The sequence below is a fragment of the Carica papaya genome, chromosome 5 (assembly GCF_054855325.1).
Source record: "Carica papaya isolate Zhongbai chromosome 5, ASM5485532v1, whole genome shotgun sequence".
NCBI classification, from domain to species: domain Eukaryota; kingdom Viridiplantae; phylum Streptophyta; class Magnoliopsida; order Brassicales; family Caricaceae; genus Carica; species Carica papaya.
In genome coordinates, this window is record NC_142313.1 from 7,625,751 (window position 1) to 7,643,822 (window position 18,072).

Sequence of the window (18,072 nt, forward strand, 5' to 3'; positions counted from 1 at the left end):
ACCTCCCGTTAATCACGAATACCGTTTACCACACAGATCAGCCTGTTACCTTTGCACATCAACGGACCCCTAAAACAACTCCACGTCTCATCCTGTCACTAGATTTCCGTAACAGGCAGTCACTCCATCATAACGTTAGTCCAGCTGGAAAATGACGCACAGCCTCATCTTCAAAAACCACGAAACCTCAAGGAAGCGAAGGCACCTTTACAGAACGCGCAGCCTTGAAGACTTCTTCTTGGAAATTTCTCGATCTCTTTAGGTATAAACAAGATTTTCTGTACCTTTCACCTCTGGTTACCGTTGCCGGGCTGCATATTGAGGATTCTTTTTTTTTTTAATTAAATCTTTCTTTGTAGATTTATGTTTCTTCAATTGTGTTGTCCGGTGAAGGTGCTTAGGGTTTAGGTTTTCTTTGTAATTCCTATCAATTTTTTGTCCGATCGGTTGTCTTTTACGGTTAATCAGTCCTCAGATCTAACGTTTTAGGTATGTCTCTTGGGTTATTTGTTGTTCACTTTTCTGTTGTCCATATTTTCTTTTTTTTTTTTTTTTTTTTGGGTAATCTTTAAACTTTTGTTCTAAAACGGACATGTATTTTTAATATATTGTGTGCATCAATATGTTCTTATGTTTCTCGAATTTGGTTGTTAAAGATCGATCTTTTATGACTTCAAAAATGGTGTTGACTGAGGCTGGAAACCATGGTTGAAGTTTTAGATCTGTTGATATTGTCTTGTAGAGGATGAACTTTGTTTCCGTGATATCAAAATATTTTATAGGAAACCGGAATTCTGAACTTTTTTGTTAGTTTTGGTCTTGAAAGAGGAAAAACAGAGCTTCTCTGAGATAAAACGGTACTGTTTTAAGCTTGATATGGTGGTGATCTTATTTCTCAGGATTGTATCCAGTTAAGATCCAACTTTTTAGCACTAAAAGTGATGTTAGTGAATACTTTCTGGTTGAATATGATTTATGTTGATAATTGGATTTTTATATGCTTTGTTTACGGCATAGGGAACTATTTCTGTATGTGATGAGTTCATTTTTGTCTAAGTCATAAGCTAGCATCTATATGATTATATTAATGATGGAGGAAGAAGAAAATTTTTGTTGCTTGATTATATTGGGTTTAAGATCTGAGTTAATTCTAGAGAACATGCAAAAAGTAATAAGTTCTACAAATCTCAGGCTTATGTTGCAGGTCCATCAATTTTGAACTCAATTATGTTTTCATGCTTTTGCAGCCACATAGAATGGCCTTATTCCCTTTGAATAGTGGCTCTTCATTAGTTTTAAGTGCAGAGATTTGTTTTTGGGAATCCGAGTATTATTTATGGGTGTGGGAAGATCATTTATCATGCATTATATATATTTGTATCCCTGTATATTCATTTTTATAAAGATTTTTTTGAATATGTTGTTTTCTCAATTTTTCTTTTTGCTAGTCCATGGCATTTCAATTTTGGGGATGAATTGCAGGATGTTGATTTTTTGTTTTTTAATCTCTTTCAGCATATACATCAGAAATGAGTCGTCCACAGGAACCCGGACGCCCTTTCTTTCCTTTTGTGAATCCTTTCAAAATTCTAACTCCTAAAGGTTCTATCCTGTCTCCTGGGCTTCTTGCTCTGTTGAACAACTTTGAGCTAACACTAACTGATAGGTTGAAGAAGTTGATTCCAGAGGACAATAATGATGTCCTTAGCTTGTCATGGATGAAACTAGCTATGGAGTTGCTTTGCCAGACACACATTGACATAAAATGCCTAATAACCGAGCTTGAGCTTCCTGTATCAAAGTGGGATGAGAAATGGATAGATGTGTACTTGGATATAAGTGTGAAATTGCTTGACCTTTGCATTGCTTTCAGCTCGGAGCTCACTCGACTCAGCCAGAGCCACCTTCTGCTTCAGTGCTTTTTGCGAAACTTGGAATCCAACTCTCCAGAACTTTATGTGCGGACTCGATCTTCACTTGAGAGTTGGAGACAGCATGCCAGCTTGAAGAACCCTAGAGTTGAAAACTGTCGGTCAATTCTGGATGATCTTGTCAAGTCACTGGATCTGCCTAAGGTTAAGAACTCAGCCAAAGGAAAGGTCTTGATGCGTGCTATGTATGCTGTCAAAGTTACAACTATATACGTCTGCAGTGTGTTTGCTGCAGCATTCTCTGGGTCTGCAAAGAATCTGTTAGATTTGGATGTTCCTAACACATTAGTATGGGCAGGAGCTTTCTCTGATGTGCAGACTACAATAAATGAGGAAATTAGAAATATATTTTCACAGGAAAGAGTTTCTGTCGTGAAAGAACTGGATGTGGTTGATGCAAATGTTAAGAAATTGTATCCCATGATCCAAGATGTTACGGTTACTATTGAAAAGGAGGCGATTAGTAATTCGGTTTCAGATTTGAGGAGGGCAGCAGAGAAACTTTCAGAAGGTCTCGATCATCTTGCGAAGGAGGTGGATGGCTTCTTCAAAATAATTTTAGGTGGGCGTGATGCATTGCTTTGCAATCTCAGATCAGATGATGCAGTTACAGAATCAAAGATGGGAAATGTTGAAGAGCAAAGCCCAAGACGATTGTAAGAGAGTGAAAGTGTCATGTATAGAGTCATTTGAGTGTCTGGTATTGGTAGGTAGAGGTAGAAATATACTATCTTGTTTGACTTACTGTATCGTGTTGGGTGTAACTCTTAAGCTGTATGAGAAAATAGTATCCGTCTGGAAATGTATTTGTAATCTGGAACTTCAATATATAAAATGGTTTACAATACTAGTTTCTAACTTGTGTTGATGATTCTAAATTTGCCATTCAAACTTAAACACGAGATCTTTCTGCGAGTCTATGATAACCCAATAAAATGGGGAAGAGCACCCTAACAAAGCAGATGATTAATCTCACTTATTCACCGCTGTCGGAAAATGTTGCAAAGCTTTTAAGGGGCTACATCTTTGCTGCTTAGCAGGCTCCTGCGGTAGTTGACATGGAAGGACAAACTCTTTTCTTTTTCTCCTCCTCCAGTCACATATGGGCACTTGGACATTGAAAAGTCTATGGTGCGTTCATACAGCTCGGAAATGCATTGACTGATTCAAAAAAAATTAAAAAATTCCCGATTTGAAATGTTGGCACAATTGTTCCACTTCTTATTTATCAAGTTAGGTCAATTGTTAGGCAGTTGCCTCGCAGGTTTATAATAGATAATAATGGCGCAATTGACGTAATCCTTAACCAGTAAAATTAAGCCATGAACCCTCCGCGTCATTTGACAGTCGCCGCCCGCCCACCCCCACCCCCACCCCCAAATTCGCGCTACCCCGTGAAGCTTCTTTCCTCCATTCAGAATATTACCGTTCAAATTTCCAAATTGAAGCAAGGAAATTCAGCATTAAAACATTAAAGTTTCAAAAGGTTTTTCTTTTGTAGCGTTGATTACCGAGTTTACAAGTAAGAAGGGAGAACTTTCCAGGTCTATGGTGGGAGATTCATCAACCTCTCTCAACCTCATCCTCTTGAGTAAGAACAGTAACACATGGATTCTCATTAATAAAAAGGAGGAGAAGAAAATAAGGAAGCCCGTGAAAAAAGGGTCCGTTTCTTTCTTCACGGGTCGCTCCTTACTTTCCAGTTCGAAAGGCTTCACACTTTGACACTCCCCCTGAAAAATAAAAAATAAAACGCCCAATAAGAAATGTAAACACACTTTAGATTTACACCTATCGACACCTCCTCCTCAAATCTAGCCTCTCTTCCTCCAATTTAGTGGCTTCTTTCTCTCTCTCTCTCTCTCTCGGGTTCGGGTTGTCTGATTCGGACCCCCAAGAAGAGATGTCAACCGAGTCGAGCTCTGGTTCTGGTGACCACAGCATCAAAGGTGTACCAACTCATGGGGGACGCTACGTTCAGTACAATGTGTACGGTAACCTCTTCGAAGTTTCTAGAAAGTATGTGCCTCCTATACGCCCCATTGGCAGAGGCGCTTATGGGATCGTTTGGTAAGTCTCATCCTTTCTTTTACTTTGTGGTTTAGTAATTATTCTTTTGTGCCTTACAAATTTTCTGTATTTTGTGGGGGCTTGGGGATCTCTGCTATTTCAAGCTTGTTCTGGTTCTGGTATACGCATTTTTAGTGGAATTGAAGTACTGCTGAAGGTCGTATTGACTTTCTTCTGGGTTTCTTGGTTTCTTATTGTCCTTGTGTCGGTTTCTTCACTATGTATGGTTACTTTTGATTTTACTCGTATTTCTTTTTTGAGAGTCTGAAGCCATTGATGCATGATTCTAAGTTGATAGCATCAGCTCGTGTCTGCGTTTTCGTGGAGACGGGGATGCAATAAACGGAAGAGGTGCTAAATTTGACTCTGTGACTTGCTTAGCTTCCCTCCCGGTCCCCCCTTTTTGTTGGAATTAGGACATCTGGTAGTCCCCTGTAATGTCATTTATGAGTCAATTCTTCTCCCTTATGTAATAGTTAATCCTCTTATTTGAGGAGAATGATGCTGTTCTGGTTTTATTTCAGCTGAGCAATTTTATACATAGTATTCACGATGAATAGCTGATGAACTGTTTCATTTTTTCTTAGGGTGAAAATCAGAGTAATCCTTATTTGCACAGAATCCTTGTTCTTGTGGTTCTTATGGCAGCTTTTGTTTTTAATGAAATTAACAAATTGAATAAAGATCCCTTCTGTCCCCTGGCACTTGTTGAATTAATGGCTTCATGAAGGTTCCTATATTATTAGAAGTCAAATTAGTTTTAGAGGCAACATATAGAAATTGGCTTTCATCCCATATAACAAAGCGTGGATGAGGCTGTTTCTCTTTGCCTCCTTCAGTGCATAGAACCTTCATTCTTGGGATCACCTGTTATCATCATAATTCGTCTTGCCATTCAGGTCATCTAATATCCAACTACTTTTTCAGTCTCCATAGCACCTTGTTTTGTATTGGCTACAAGTCACTTTCAGATGAACATATCACTGCTTGAGCTCAAAATACTGGGCATCATGAGTCAATTTGTTTATATACTTGATGATTATTATGTAACTGCACGAACTCCTTTTTGACACCCACTTTTCAATATCTCTTCCCAATTACTTGGGTCTTTGGGCTGGCTTGTTTCCCGTTCTGGCTCTGTACGTGTTTTGTGTTATTGAATGTTCTTGCTTAGATAGCAGTTGTTATTGTGTATGGACTCTGGATCTTTTGTATGAGATACCTATTTTGTGCAAAGGAAATTCTTATTTTGTCATGTTCTTCCAGTTGTGGATATTGGAAAAACTTACATTTTCTCTTAATTTGACTTAACCTTTGTGCCATCAACACTGTGAAGGAAGATATGATTTTTTCATTTCCTTCAGTGCTGCTGTCAACTCGGAGACACGAGAGGAGGTTGCCATCAAGAAAATTGGTAACGCATTTGACAACAGGATTGATGCCAAGAGGACTTTACGAGAAATTAAGCTTCTTAGGCACATGGATCATGAAAATGTAAGCTTATTGATCTATATGATTTTCATATGTTCGTACTTCAACTTGGTTCATAATATTCTCCTGGTTGTTTTTAATCTATTATGACCTTGTTTTTATTAGAGTTCTAGCTTTAGTTCTAAAATCTTCACACTATGATTTCTTATGTTTCTGTGTATATTTTCTTCTGTCCCATGTGAGAAACAAGCAAGACAAAGTATTCAATAATTTTTTTCTCAAAGGTGGGGGTGCTCGATAGTTCATTTTATAAGAAAGATGCCATCTAAGCTAAAGGGTTCCTGGCAATACTGGTGTGGTAGAAAGTGCTATTTGCGTTCTTTCTGTTATTCATTTAACTTATCCTCTTCTTACAAAAGAGAAGGGAAGCTTGTTTTGTCCTATGGGAGAATATTATGCATAAAATGAAAATATCGAACTTTCTTATCTTTTGTTTCTATTTACAATGTGGAACTAATTGGATCTCTTTTTCACACTGTGCTCTTCTATCTTTAACCTGCCTGAATTCTGCATTTGTGTTATGACTTGGTGGGAACTACAGTTGACATTTCATAGCCTGCAGTTATTTTAGTTTTTCCATAGCATGATAGGCACCATTTTTTTCAACTTATTTCAGTTTTTCTGATCCTCAGCATGAACAGAGGTAGTTTTTAATTCTTTCTGAAATTTTTTATCCTTAGAGACATTCTTTGTGATATTTCAAAATAAATGTTGGTTTCTTATGTTATTCTATACAGACTAAAGCTTTGTTTGAGACGGTTGAATTATCAAGGTTTTTTTTTTCTTCTTATTCTTGACTGATTGCATTCATTTCAAATGAATTTTTCTTCTTAAAATTAATCTCGTAGTCGTGAAATATTTTGTGGAGCTCAATTAAATTACCATGTCCAGAACAAATTTAAATTAAATTCATATTTTTTACTTGAATTCCTTATCACCTGTGTGGTTCATTTCCTACTAAATTCTTTTACTTAATTATTAGTGTTCTTGACATATAGAATTATGTCATAATTTTCACGTTTGAATCAATTCCATCCGTAGCTTGAATTTCATGGAAATGGTTTTTTGGATTAATAGCATAAAATTTTTTATTATCAAGTAGCATTATAAAAATAATTATTGAAGAGGATGCAATAACTCTGTTGTGCATCCATAGGAAAAAATGAGAAGAAATATGGTTAAGAAATTACAAAGATGCTTTTGACTGTAAGGATGCTATAAAACTTAACACATTTTGTCATCTCATAGTGTTATGTGATCCATCTTACAAACACAAGAGGGCTAGTTGATTCAATTAAAGGCGCAAGGAGAAATTTGATACAAAAATAAAAAATACATTGGAGTTTCTGATATTAAATTGTAGGTGGGAATTAGAAATTCATTGCCAAGAAATTTAAGATACCAGCGGAATCAATTCAAATTTTTAACTTATGATTTGATTCTGTATTTCAAGGATATACTAGTAATAAATAAAAGAATAAAATAGAAATTACACTTGAACTGAACCAAATAGGCAGTATCACTAACACCAGTCCTTATTATCAAACCATTTTACTTTATGAGTTTCTTAAGAAAAGAGGGAAAAATGAAAAAAAAGGTTTATTTTTAGTTTATAAATTATGATTTTCTTTTTCTGAAATGAGAAAAAGCCATTTGAATTTAAATTCTCAAAGGTGTAAAAGTCGTTTATTCTGAACAGTTACTCTGTGTGTATTTAAATATATTGTATTATCATTTTGTTTTTATATCTTAATTAGTAATTAGATATGTAAAACCTTGTCATAATTTATATAGTCGATGTATCATTGAACTGATTGCACTTGTATCTTCAGTTCTACCTTGATAGATGGTATCTCCACTTGTTAAGAGAAGAATCATAGAAACAATAAACTTGAATTAGACATGGAAATTAACTTGAATTATAATACTATTTTTGTTCAAAATTTTACCCAATTTTGTATTGTTCTCAATTCATATTTCTCAAATTTGAACCAAACTTGACCTAATATTCATTAGTTAATCTGTTTGTTAGATAAAGATACTCCTTTCGATGTCATCCAAATTACTGCCCATCTTTTAGAATGGGATGCTCATAAAGTACTATGTCCTTAGTAAAATTTATAATTGGAATGAAACATTTGAATCATAAATATGTCTCTTCTTCGGCAATTGGAAATGATTGCACGCAGCATAGAGCTTCCAGACTTGCATAAATATGTAGCTGCCTTATGTACCTTTAGGAGCTATGTAGATCAGTGTTGCTGCCTTATGTACCCTTATCTATTGGACAATGGATCTGCCTTTGATTTTTGAAAGCCTCTTTGTATCATCCAAATCAAGAAATATTTTGTTTGACCACAGAAAAGATAAATACCTTCATATATTAGATGATGGATTTACATTTGACTTTAGACATGTCTTTGTTTCACTCAAATCAGCAAGTGTTCAGGGACTGACACTTTCACAGTTTTGAACCCAGAAAAAGGGATCAGGAAGGGGATCTGCTTCTGTGATATATTGGGCAAGAATTCTTTTATAAAAGGAAATAGCAATACACATGCAAATGGATTTCAGATTCTTGTTTGTTTGAATGATGATTTTTCTCAGACTTTGCTGCATTGAACAAAATGCCAAACAGTAGTTGCATTTCAATTTTGGTGGAATCACGGAGTTTTGACCATAACATTTGAGTGCAGGTTATTGCTATCAAGGACATCATACGACCTCCACAGAGGGAGAACTTCAATGATGTTTACATTGTTTATGAACTAATGGACACTGATCTTCATCAAATTATTCGTTCCAACCAACCATTAACAGATGATCATTGTCGGGTAGGTAATAGTAGCCTGTAATAGCTAATATGAACTGGAGAACTGCATTCCAGTGCTTTGAATTTTAAAGTCTAAACTCTTTTTTTATTTGTTTTTATAGTCTGATACCCTTCTGGAAGTTTGACTGCTTATATAATGCTGTTGGTACAAGATAAGTCATGCTGTGAACTATTGGTAGCTAAAGACACCGCAGATACATTTGAGTTCTGGGATCTTGCACTTCCTTTCAGTGATTTGACTAAGATGTCCGAACTATTTGATATCTTGTTAGCATTTTCAGTGTCAACCTTAATGGTTGAGACTTTTGGTAGAAGTAGTTAGACATTAAGCTGCTACTTCACCTTGGTAGATAAAGCCAATATTTGATTGTCCACACGATGTTATTTATGCACTTAGTCTTTACTATTGCCTTCTTATGATCATTTTGGTACCAAGTTGGAGGTTGTCTGTTCATCAGACTGCATTTGTGAAAAACTGATAATAAGTAATGATACCTAAATGAAACTATATGGGAATAAACATGTGGATGGTTTGTTGCTACTATTTCTAGCAACAAAAGAAGGTGGGGTTTAGTAACCTTGTTTAAAACATCAAATGTAGCATATACAACTAAACTCCAAATTTGAACTGATTGAGATTGTACAAATTCTGTTTGCTCTATAGCATATACAACCAAACTCTCAATTTGAACTGATTGAGATTGAATACAAATTCTATTTGCTCTTGCTCTGACTCGTTGCAAAAATTACACTCAGACATGGGATATAGGTCATGTTAGAAGCCTGATAACTTGGAACTTCAATTATTTTTTGGCTTATGTATGCAAGTGTCTGCTATTGGACTTTCTCATTGCAAAGAGGAACTTGCTCTAGAAGGAAACCTCACTTGAACATGTGGTATGGTTTTTGGTTTCAAACCCTGGCAACTTGAACTTTTGCTGATTATCAGTGCTTCTGTTGCAGTATTTTCTGTATCAGTTGTTACGAGGGCTCAAATATGTACACTCAGCAAATGTTTTGCATCGTGATCTTAAACCAAGCAATTTGCTTCTGAATGCAAATTGTGACCTTAAGATTGGAGATTTTGGGCTTGCAAGGACTACATCTGAAACAGATTTTATGACAGAATATGTTGTTACTCGCTGGTACCGAGCTCCAGAATTGCTTCTTAATTGTTCAGAGTACACTGCAGCAATTGATATTTGGTCAGTGGGTTGTATACTTGGTGAAATTATGACCAGACAACCCCTGTTCCCGGGCAAAGATTATGTTCATCAGCTGAGACTTATTACAGAGGTATGGGTTTTACAATCTTTTCAATGCAATTGAAGTTCTTTTACAGCTGTATCCTTACTCATGAAAGTACTCAATGCACTGGATGTACATATATATATATATATATATATGTTATGTTCACATTCATGTGGGTGGCACATAAAAATTATTTGATGAGTCCCACTTGAAAGTGAAGGAGATATATACACCCAGTGCATTGAATAATACTCATGGTTGGCTTTTGTTGGAGCTCCTCATTTTGGGCCTCTGAGGTTAAGTTGGTTTTGAGTCTCAGAGGTGCCAATGCCTAAATGCTTCTTGTATAGTTGCAAACTTGGAGACTTGAAGGACTCTTTAATTAAGTTCATCTTGTTGTGACTTGTGATTTATGGAAAAATAATTCAATTTCGGAAAGTGAAAGAGCATTGGAGCTGTAATATTGAGGGGGAGCAATGATTGGGGAATCAAACCCAGAGACCATTCTCTTCCCTTCATCATGACTGGCTAAAGCGAGCAAAAGGTCTGCTGACTACTTGCATATGAGTGAGCCTGCTCTTTTTATTTGAAATTAAGATCAACATTTTCTAGAAAAAAGGGATTATAGTTTATTTGTTATACCCCCAAAAAGGTGATCGTTCTTTTGGTGTCTATCGGAACTTGGCAGCAGCTTTCTTTAAGTGTAAGAAGTACCATTTATCATGCTAGAATTTTTTCCAACTGGATAACTTGTCATATTTTCATTTTGTTTTGAATAGCTTATAGGATCACCTGATGACTCTAGCCTTGGGTTCCTACGGAGTGACAATGCGAGGAAATATGTGAGACAGCTTCCTCAGTACCCAAGGCAACAATTTTCTGCTAGATTTTCCAACATGTCTACTGGTGCGGTTGATTTGCTGGAGAAGATGCTTGTCTTTGATCCACACAGGCGTATTACAGGTATCTGTTATGTCCAATTTACTTCTAGTTTTAATAATAGTGAGAACTTCATGACTTGTTGGTGAGAGAATATTGTATTGGATATAGTTTCAGTTCAATTTGATCAGTGGAGAATTAGGTTGAGCATTGGAAAGCATATAATGACAACAAGCTTTAATCTAATGTTATGGTACCAAGAGAAAGATATCTAAATCAGAATTTTGAAATCTGTCGTATAGATTGCTGCGTACTACAGGTGCTTAACTTAGAAATTTCAAAATCTAAATTGATTTTTGAAATCAATTTGTGCTTGAACAGGTTGTGTGATCATTATATGTTAAAATTTTCCAGCCGTATCAATTATCTTCTTCCGAAATATATAGAAATTTTCATGGTGCTATGAAGTTGGAGAGAATTATCCTTTTTCTTGATAGAATTTTAAAGAGTTGGTTATGATACTTAATCCGGAAGCAATTTGACTGTAGGCTATCTTTTCTCTGACAATATTATTTTTTTAAAAAAAAACTGTAAGAATGTTGTTTTCTTTTCTTTTTTTCTGGATTAAATATAATTCTTTATCCCACTGGTTTGCAGTTGACGAGGCTCTCTGCCACCCATATTTGGCACCTCTTCATGATATCAATGAGGAGCCTGTTTGCCCCAGGCCTTTCAGTTTTGATTTTGAGCAACCAACTTTTACTGAAGAAAATATCAAGGAGCTTATCTATAGGGAATCTGTGAAATTCAATCCAGATCCAATTCATTGAGGTTTATGTGCTAATATGTTGTATCATGTATGCATTTCTAAACTGACTGGTTTGGAACAAATACTATATAGGACCCATCAAGTTCTCCAGGACTAGAAAGATAAAAGTGCATGGAGGTTTCAGGTTATCACTTAAAAATTCTCGTAGAGAATCTTTAGCTTTTTCCCTACCCTTGGCATCTCTTGATGTTTGTAATGTCTCAATGTGCAAAAAGAAACTGAAGCAGAAGTACTGCAAGGGTTTTATGTTCCATAGAGTGAGCTTGAAACCCAGTTGGTGCAATTCCTTCTATCTCCTGCACAGAGGTTAGTTTTGTTAAGCTACATTGCCACTGTTAATTTTCTCTACATATTGAAGAGCACATGTAGAATATGGACAATGGAGGAGTTAGGACTTAAGTGGAATTCAATTTGTGTGTCCTCTAGGATTTTGATAAATTTGGCTTTGACCAGAAAATTTGTCATTGCATCATCATCATGTTCTAATTTTACCATATAGACTTTCGGATTTGCATATATTGCTATTGTGAAGCAAGTTCTCTGCAAGATAAGAAGTACCTGGTGATAGATAATCTAGCATAGTAGACTCCGTGGTTATTTAAAAAAAATATATATATTAGACTCAGGGGAACCTATCTGAAACTGTTGCCAGATCTAAAAGTTCAGGAAAAAATTAGAGAGGATTGAGAAAGAGAGGTTCTCTTATTGTCAAGAATGTTCATGCACTTGGGTTCACGGAGAAATTAATATTAGCGGTGTTCATATTGCTTTTTATGAAATTATGAGAACAGAACAAGAATTTGCAGAATATGGAATACGTCATATCTTGGAAATTGCAGCGACTGGCTCTGTTTCACCATATTTGCACCCTACTTTCTTGTATGTATCTTCTAGTAGTAGATGGGAATTGTATTGTCAGATGGGATTATAGAAAATGCATTAATCATAGAGAGGTCTCATTTTTCATGGACAGATGAGATTTAGGACATTGAAATTTGAAACTAACTGTATCAAGTTTTATACCAGAGATTATGTGAAATAGAAAAGAAAATATACCGTGGATGTTACATGTCACAAGATTCAATCACGTTTTTTCCAATTGTAGAACATCAACTTCGAGCTATGACAAGTTCAATACACGAAAACCAAGCATATATAGGTGTCTCGACTACGAACCTTAAAACATATATATATATATATATGTATATATATATGTATGACTTTCACCATGTCGATAGATAAGTTCTCAGTATGTATTAGATACATATATGTATATAATTAAATTTATTTAAAATTACCTTATAAAAGTACCCGCTAAGGTTGTAGAACGGGTATGTATACAATGGGAGATCTTCAACCCTCCTGTTAACTGTTGTTCTGCCCAATATTTTTAAAAATATTTTTCATATTTATATATTTCTTTTTGCATAATTTTTAACGTACAAAAGTTACAATATGCTTTATCATTGATATTTTTTTTTCTTAATTTTATACTTCTATATTAAATCCATTTAAATTACTTCATAGGTAACTTATATAATATTTTAAAAATAATTAAAAATATTTAATTTGAATAAAATGTGATGGGAAACATTTTGGATGCTACTAGGTTAGGTCCAGATTCATGCATATTAAATTGAATATTGTTACATTAGATTAGATAAAATAATATTTTTAATGTATATGATTTAAGATAAATAATATAAATTTCATACAAATATTTATTTAAAATATAAGAAAATGTACAGTTGAAAAAATCAACTCCCTTTAATCGTTCTCCCCCTTATTACACTCAGCATTTGGTTTGAGTAGTGTATTTTTTACTTTTTTTTTTTAAAAAATTAGAAGTTTGAATATTTTAAAATACATTTTTTATATAATAAATAATTCATTGAAAATATTTTCTCATCTTACTCGTAAATTCAAAAAGAAAAATGGTGAATACATCTAATGTAACATCCTAAATTAATTTTTTTTTGTAATTTAGGATTTTATTATAAATATAATAAAATAATTTTTCAATTTTCTTTATTTATTTAGAGTAAAAATTGAAATAAAATTGATGGATGATTAAATTAAAAATAATTTTAAAGAAAATAGGTAAAAATTTGAGTTCTGTGGGTATTTTTTTAAAGAATTAGAAGTTTGAATATTTTAAAATATATTTTTTATATAATAAATAATTTATTGAAAATATTTTCTTATCTTACTCGTAAATTCAAAAAGAAAAATGGTGAATAAATCTAAATTGTAGCGTATCAATTGAAGGGAGGCAGTAGAAATCTTAGTTTTAAAATAGTTTGCCTTTTGGCATGTTGTTCTCTCCTCTTATGTTTGTCGATTGACACGTCCTTAGTTTAACCTAAATTTGCAACAATCATGATATCCATGGCCACCGAGTTACCTATGACAACCCTCACAATAACTGATGAGGAGGGGGGCTAGGATATTGCCGATGTTACTCCCGAACAACATGAATCCTTTGGCTTTTGCCTTGTGGGTAGGTTCCTAATGGAAGCAGTAATCAGATTTGAACCTATGAAAAATATTTTGGCGAATGTATGGAAACCTATCAGAGGGATGAATATCACAGACTTAGATAATGAGCAGTTTCTTTTCCGCTTCTTCTATGACGTGGATATTCAACATATTATTAATGGAAGTCCCTAAATGTTCAACAATCATTTATTATTGACACATAGACTGTAGGATGGTGCGGACCAAGTGATGCAAACATGGGTTCAAAAGGCATTAAAGAGAAGCATGAAGAAGAGTTTACAATGTCAGCTAGTCCAATCACAAGATTTCATGCTAAGATGCTAAAATATATATTTCAAGACTTTGTACAAAAATAGATACAACAAGAATTTAGCACATGTGGACTGTTTGAAGAATCAAAGAAGTCAAATAAAATTGTTAATTTTGTCCAAGTGTGTGGGAAGAATTTAAATTAAATATATAAGATCATTTTGGTCATTTCTTAGATAATTAAATTATATTCTTAGGTCGTTTAATACTATATTTCTCTATATCATTTAATATCATATTTTCCTATGTTATTTAATAACATATTTCTCTAAATTATTTAAATTATGTTCATATTTTCCTAGATAATTTAAATTATGTTTATATTTTCCTCGGTCATCTAATTATGATAATTTGGTAGAATTTAGTTGTTTTATTATATAAATATCTCATTTTTAATGTAATATGATACATTTTGATTATGAATAAATTTCATTGTCTTTGGTAGAACTTTGACAAGTGAGCATTCTTATTCTTTTTATTGGATCAATAATTGAATTAACTTATTAAGTTATCTTATGATATTTATTCATTCTTGCTTTTTTCATCCCAATCACCCAAGTTCTAAATTATAAATTAATTGTGGGTTTGATATAGAGGCTTTATTTAGAGTTCTAAGTTATCTATGCTAAATGTATATGTGGGGTTCTAAATGTAATTTTTGATTCTCAGGTTTTGCATCACCTAAGGAGTGTAAAAATCAATTTCTATTTGTTATAGGTGCAAATCCACTCCCAACGGGTTGGCAATCGGAAACGATGGCAAAATAGTTTAGCGAGTTTCTAGGAAGATACATTGATTGCTAACACATGCATGTTAACTACTAATAATGACAACTATATAAGAATCCAAGTAGCTATAAATATGAGGAAACCATTATTTCAAAGAAAGAAAATGAATTTAAGAAATGACACTTCAACCTATACTCTGTTTAAGTATGAGAGGTTGCCGACCTTTTGTTACCTGTGTGGCCGAATGGGGCATTTGGAGCAGTTTTGCAAGTTGCTCATCCACCTAGGTGTGGGAGATATGATACCAAAACGGGATAACTCACTGCGAGAGAACCCTCATCAGAATTACTAATGATAATGATGGTTGAAGGATGAGAGGGGATGTATGCTAATGGATTCTAATGTGTGGATCATGGGAAATACCAATGATAATGATGGAAATCTATGGTTAAATATTTCTTTTAAAAACTCGGAGAAGGTGGGATCTTTCAATTTTAGACTACAAAAAAAGCTGGGGGCGGAAATTGGATATATGGATCATTATAGGGTTGTGGCCAACTTATAAGTGAAACTATGGGCCTCTACCAATGAATAGTCCAGATCTCCAATGATTAAGAAATGTGTATGGGCCATTAAGTTGGTAAGAAATAGTCTTGACATAATATTGCCATTGAGGACCCAGTAGACGAGCGAGATGCATATGAAAAAACGATAGGAGCACAGATCAACCAAACTTTTGAGATATCAGCAAAGTCTGGCGAGCTTGGCGAGCAAGCTCGCCAGACACTATGAGGATTCTAATTTGGAACTGCCTAGGGCTTGTTAACCCTCGGATAGTGTTGACTCTTTGGGAGTTAGTTGAGAAAGTTATGATATATATTATTTACTTAATGAAAACCTTAGTACAAAAACACAAGTTATAAGTGGTTGGGAAGAAGATAAGCCATAGTAATATGTTTTGTATGGATAGGAGGTGGAGAGGCAGTGGGTTGGCTATGTTTTGGATGAGTACTCGCAACCTATCAATAGTGTCATATTTGACACATCATAAAGATATAAAACTGGTGTTACAAGAGGATGCAAATTGGTTATTTACAGGGTTTTACGGTGTTCCACAGCGCCACAGAAGAAGAAAGTCCTAACAGTTGCTACAAACCTTGGCAGCAGGCCAGAATAATGCTTGGGCAGTAGTGAGAGATTTCAATGATATTGAGTCTGAAGCTGAAAAAGAGGGTGCAACACCCTCAAAATCACTCAATTTGGGCTTTAGAAACACCTTAGATGGTTGCAATTTAACATATTTATCGTTGATAAGCTATGAGTTTACTTGTCGAGAGGGTTGCAACTAATGTGATTAGAGAGAAACTTGACTGGTGCATAATTAATGGTTAGTGGGATACCCTATTTCCTCATGCACATTTGGAAAATCATACAACCTCTGTATCAGAACACTCTTCAATCCTATTACTTTGCGACTTGAGAAATACTAAGCAAGGAACGAAGAAATTTAAATTCGAGAATGTTTGGTTACTAAACCCGAATGTGGGAAGAGTGGTACAAAATAGATGGGAAGAGACAGGGACTGGTGATCTCTTATAGAGAATCAACACGTGTGGAATACACTTACAACAATGGGGGCGCTCTCTGGTCCAAAATTTTATTGCCCAAAAAAGATTTTTGTATGGTTAAATACTAAGAAAAAGGAGGTTGAGAAAGAGAACAGAAACTAATAAATTGTCCAGACTGAACGAAGACTTCATCTAACTCTTAGAACAGGAAGACGTGTACTAGAGATAGATAGCTAAACAATTCTGGTTGAGATTTGGGGACCGAAATTATATTTTCACTGAAAAGCATCTCAACATAAGAGACACAATCATATTATGGTTCTAAGAGACACAGAAGGGGAGTGGATTAGGGATGAAGATGCCCTGCGGAATAATATATTTGCATACTTTACTGCATTGTTTTCTCATTAAGAGGGAGACTGTGAAGCAGTCAGTAAGTTTGTTCATAGGAAGGTATCCAACAAGGCGAATATCAAGCTTCTCCAGCCACTTAATGCGGAGGAAATTAAGTCAGCAGCCTTCCATATGCACCAGGAAAAAGCCCACGGACTAGATGACATGAACCCAGTATTTTATTAGAAATTCTGGAGAATTATAGGCCCTGTAGTTACGATTCACTGCCAAAAATAGTTTAAACTTGGGGAGGTGCTTGAGAACATAAATAAAACTGTAATAGTCTTCATCCCCAAAAAGAAGAAGCTTGAAATAGTGAAGGACCTCCGCCCCATTTCGTTATGCAATGTTGGATACAAAATCTTCTCCAAGGTTTTACAAAGGCTGCAAAATGTCTTGCCAAAATTTATAGCTGAGACCCAATTGACTTTTATTTTAATAAGAGTTATGTCGGACTACATCTTATTAGCCTTCGAAATCATCCACAAGATGAAACTTGTAGGAAACTGAAAGAAAAATGAGATAGCCATGAAAATTGACATAAGCATATGATTGGCTGAGGTGGGAATTCCTATAAGTAATAATGTTAAAGTTTAGTTTTGTCAAGAGATGGGTTAATATGATCATGAAATGTGTGAATTAAGTATCTTACAAGGTCAACTTTAATGGAGCAGAGATAGACTTGATTATACTACACCGGGGTCTGTGACAAAGTGATCCTTTGTTACCTTATTTATTCATTTTGTGTGCGGAGGGTTTATCCGTGATGTTCTGGCAAGTGGAGATGAACAACCAGATCCATAAGATCACAATTTGTTCTCAGAGCCCTAGAATATTGCATTTGCTTTTTGCTGACAATTCTTTTTTTTTTTTTTTCTTCCAGGCTATTTCCAATGAATGTCTCAGGGAGGAGTACATATTATATCAATATGAAGAGGCGTCGAGGTAGGCTGTTAACTTATAGAAGTCTGACACCTTTTATAGTGTGAATACGTCGATGACTCTTTAAGCTCATTTGAATACTCTTATGGGAATACACTGTAATGTTAACCATAGAAGGTACTTGGGGTTGTCCTCCTTAGTCGACTGTAATAAACGGTGTATATTTATATTTGTGAAAGATATGGCACGATAACTGATGGGTTAGAACTATAAATATTTATCAAAGGCAGGGAATGAGATACTATTGAAATTAGTAGCCTATACTCTCCCTATGTTTTACATGAGTGTATTTTGGCTGCTGATCAGTCCGTGCGAGAAAATTCAGAGGATGATGAATAATTTTTGGTGG

The 18,072-nt window shown here is 34.8% G+C and overlaps 2 protein-coding genes across 4 annotated transcripts; both read left to right on the forward strand.

Annotated features, from left to right (window-relative positions):
* The first annotated feature begins 122 nt into the window (after positions 1–122).
* On the forward strand, positions 123–2,789 carry LOC110807081 (protein BPS1, chloroplastic-like). Of its 2 annotated transcripts, none has more exons than XM_022032103.2 (2): positions 123–262; positions 1,516–2,789. In XM_022032103.2, exon 2 carries the CDS (start codon positions 1,530–1,532, stop codon positions 2,589–2,591), a length of 1,062 nt encoding a protein of 353 aa, XP_021887795.1. In that variant the 5' UTR covers positions 123–262; positions 1,516–1,529; the 3' UTR covers positions 2,592–2,789. The 2 variants fall into 2 exon arrangements, with proteins under 2 accessions (XP_021887795.1, XP_021887794.1); XM_022032102.2 differs by lacking the exon at positions 123–262 and adding an exon at positions 296–489.
* An 893-nt stretch (positions 2,790–3,682) lies between these two features.
* Positions 3,683–11,756, forward strand: LOC110807105 (mitogen-activated protein kinase 4). Of its 2 annotated transcripts, none has more exons than XM_022032130.2 (6): positions 3,683–4,001; positions 5,366–5,495; positions 8,189–8,326; positions 9,289–9,621; positions 10,356–10,539; positions 11,113–11,756. In XM_022032130.2, exons 1-6 carry the CDS (start codon positions 3,835–3,837, stop codon positions 11,283–11,285), a joined length of 1,125 nt encoding a protein of 374 aa, XP_021887822.1. In that variant the 5' UTR covers positions 3,683–3,834; the 3' UTR covers positions 11,286–11,756. The 2 variants fall into 2 exon arrangements, with proteins under 2 accessions (XP_021887822.1, XP_088076215.1); XM_088220089.1 differs by having other exon boundaries at positions 3,745–4,001; positions 5,338–5,495.
* Positions 11,757–18,072: the final 6,316 nt, after the last annotated feature.

Coding starts and splice junctions, on each gene's coding strand:
- LOC110807081 (XM_022032103.2), top strand. CDS start 1,530: ATGAGTCGTCCACAGGAACCCGGACGCCCTTTCTTTCCTTTTGTGAAT.
- LOC110807105 (XM_022032130.2), top strand. CDS start 3,835: ATGTCAACCGAGTCGAGCTCTGGTTCTGGTGACCACAGCATCAAAGGT. Junction 4,002..5,365: donor GGCGCTTATGGGATCGTTTG/GTAAGTCTCATC, acceptor CATTTCCTTCAG/TGCTGCTGTCAACTCGGAGA. Junction 5,496..8,188: donor GGCACATGGATCATGAAAAT/GTAAGCTTATTG, acceptor ATTTGAGTGCAG/GTTATTGCTATCAAGGACAT.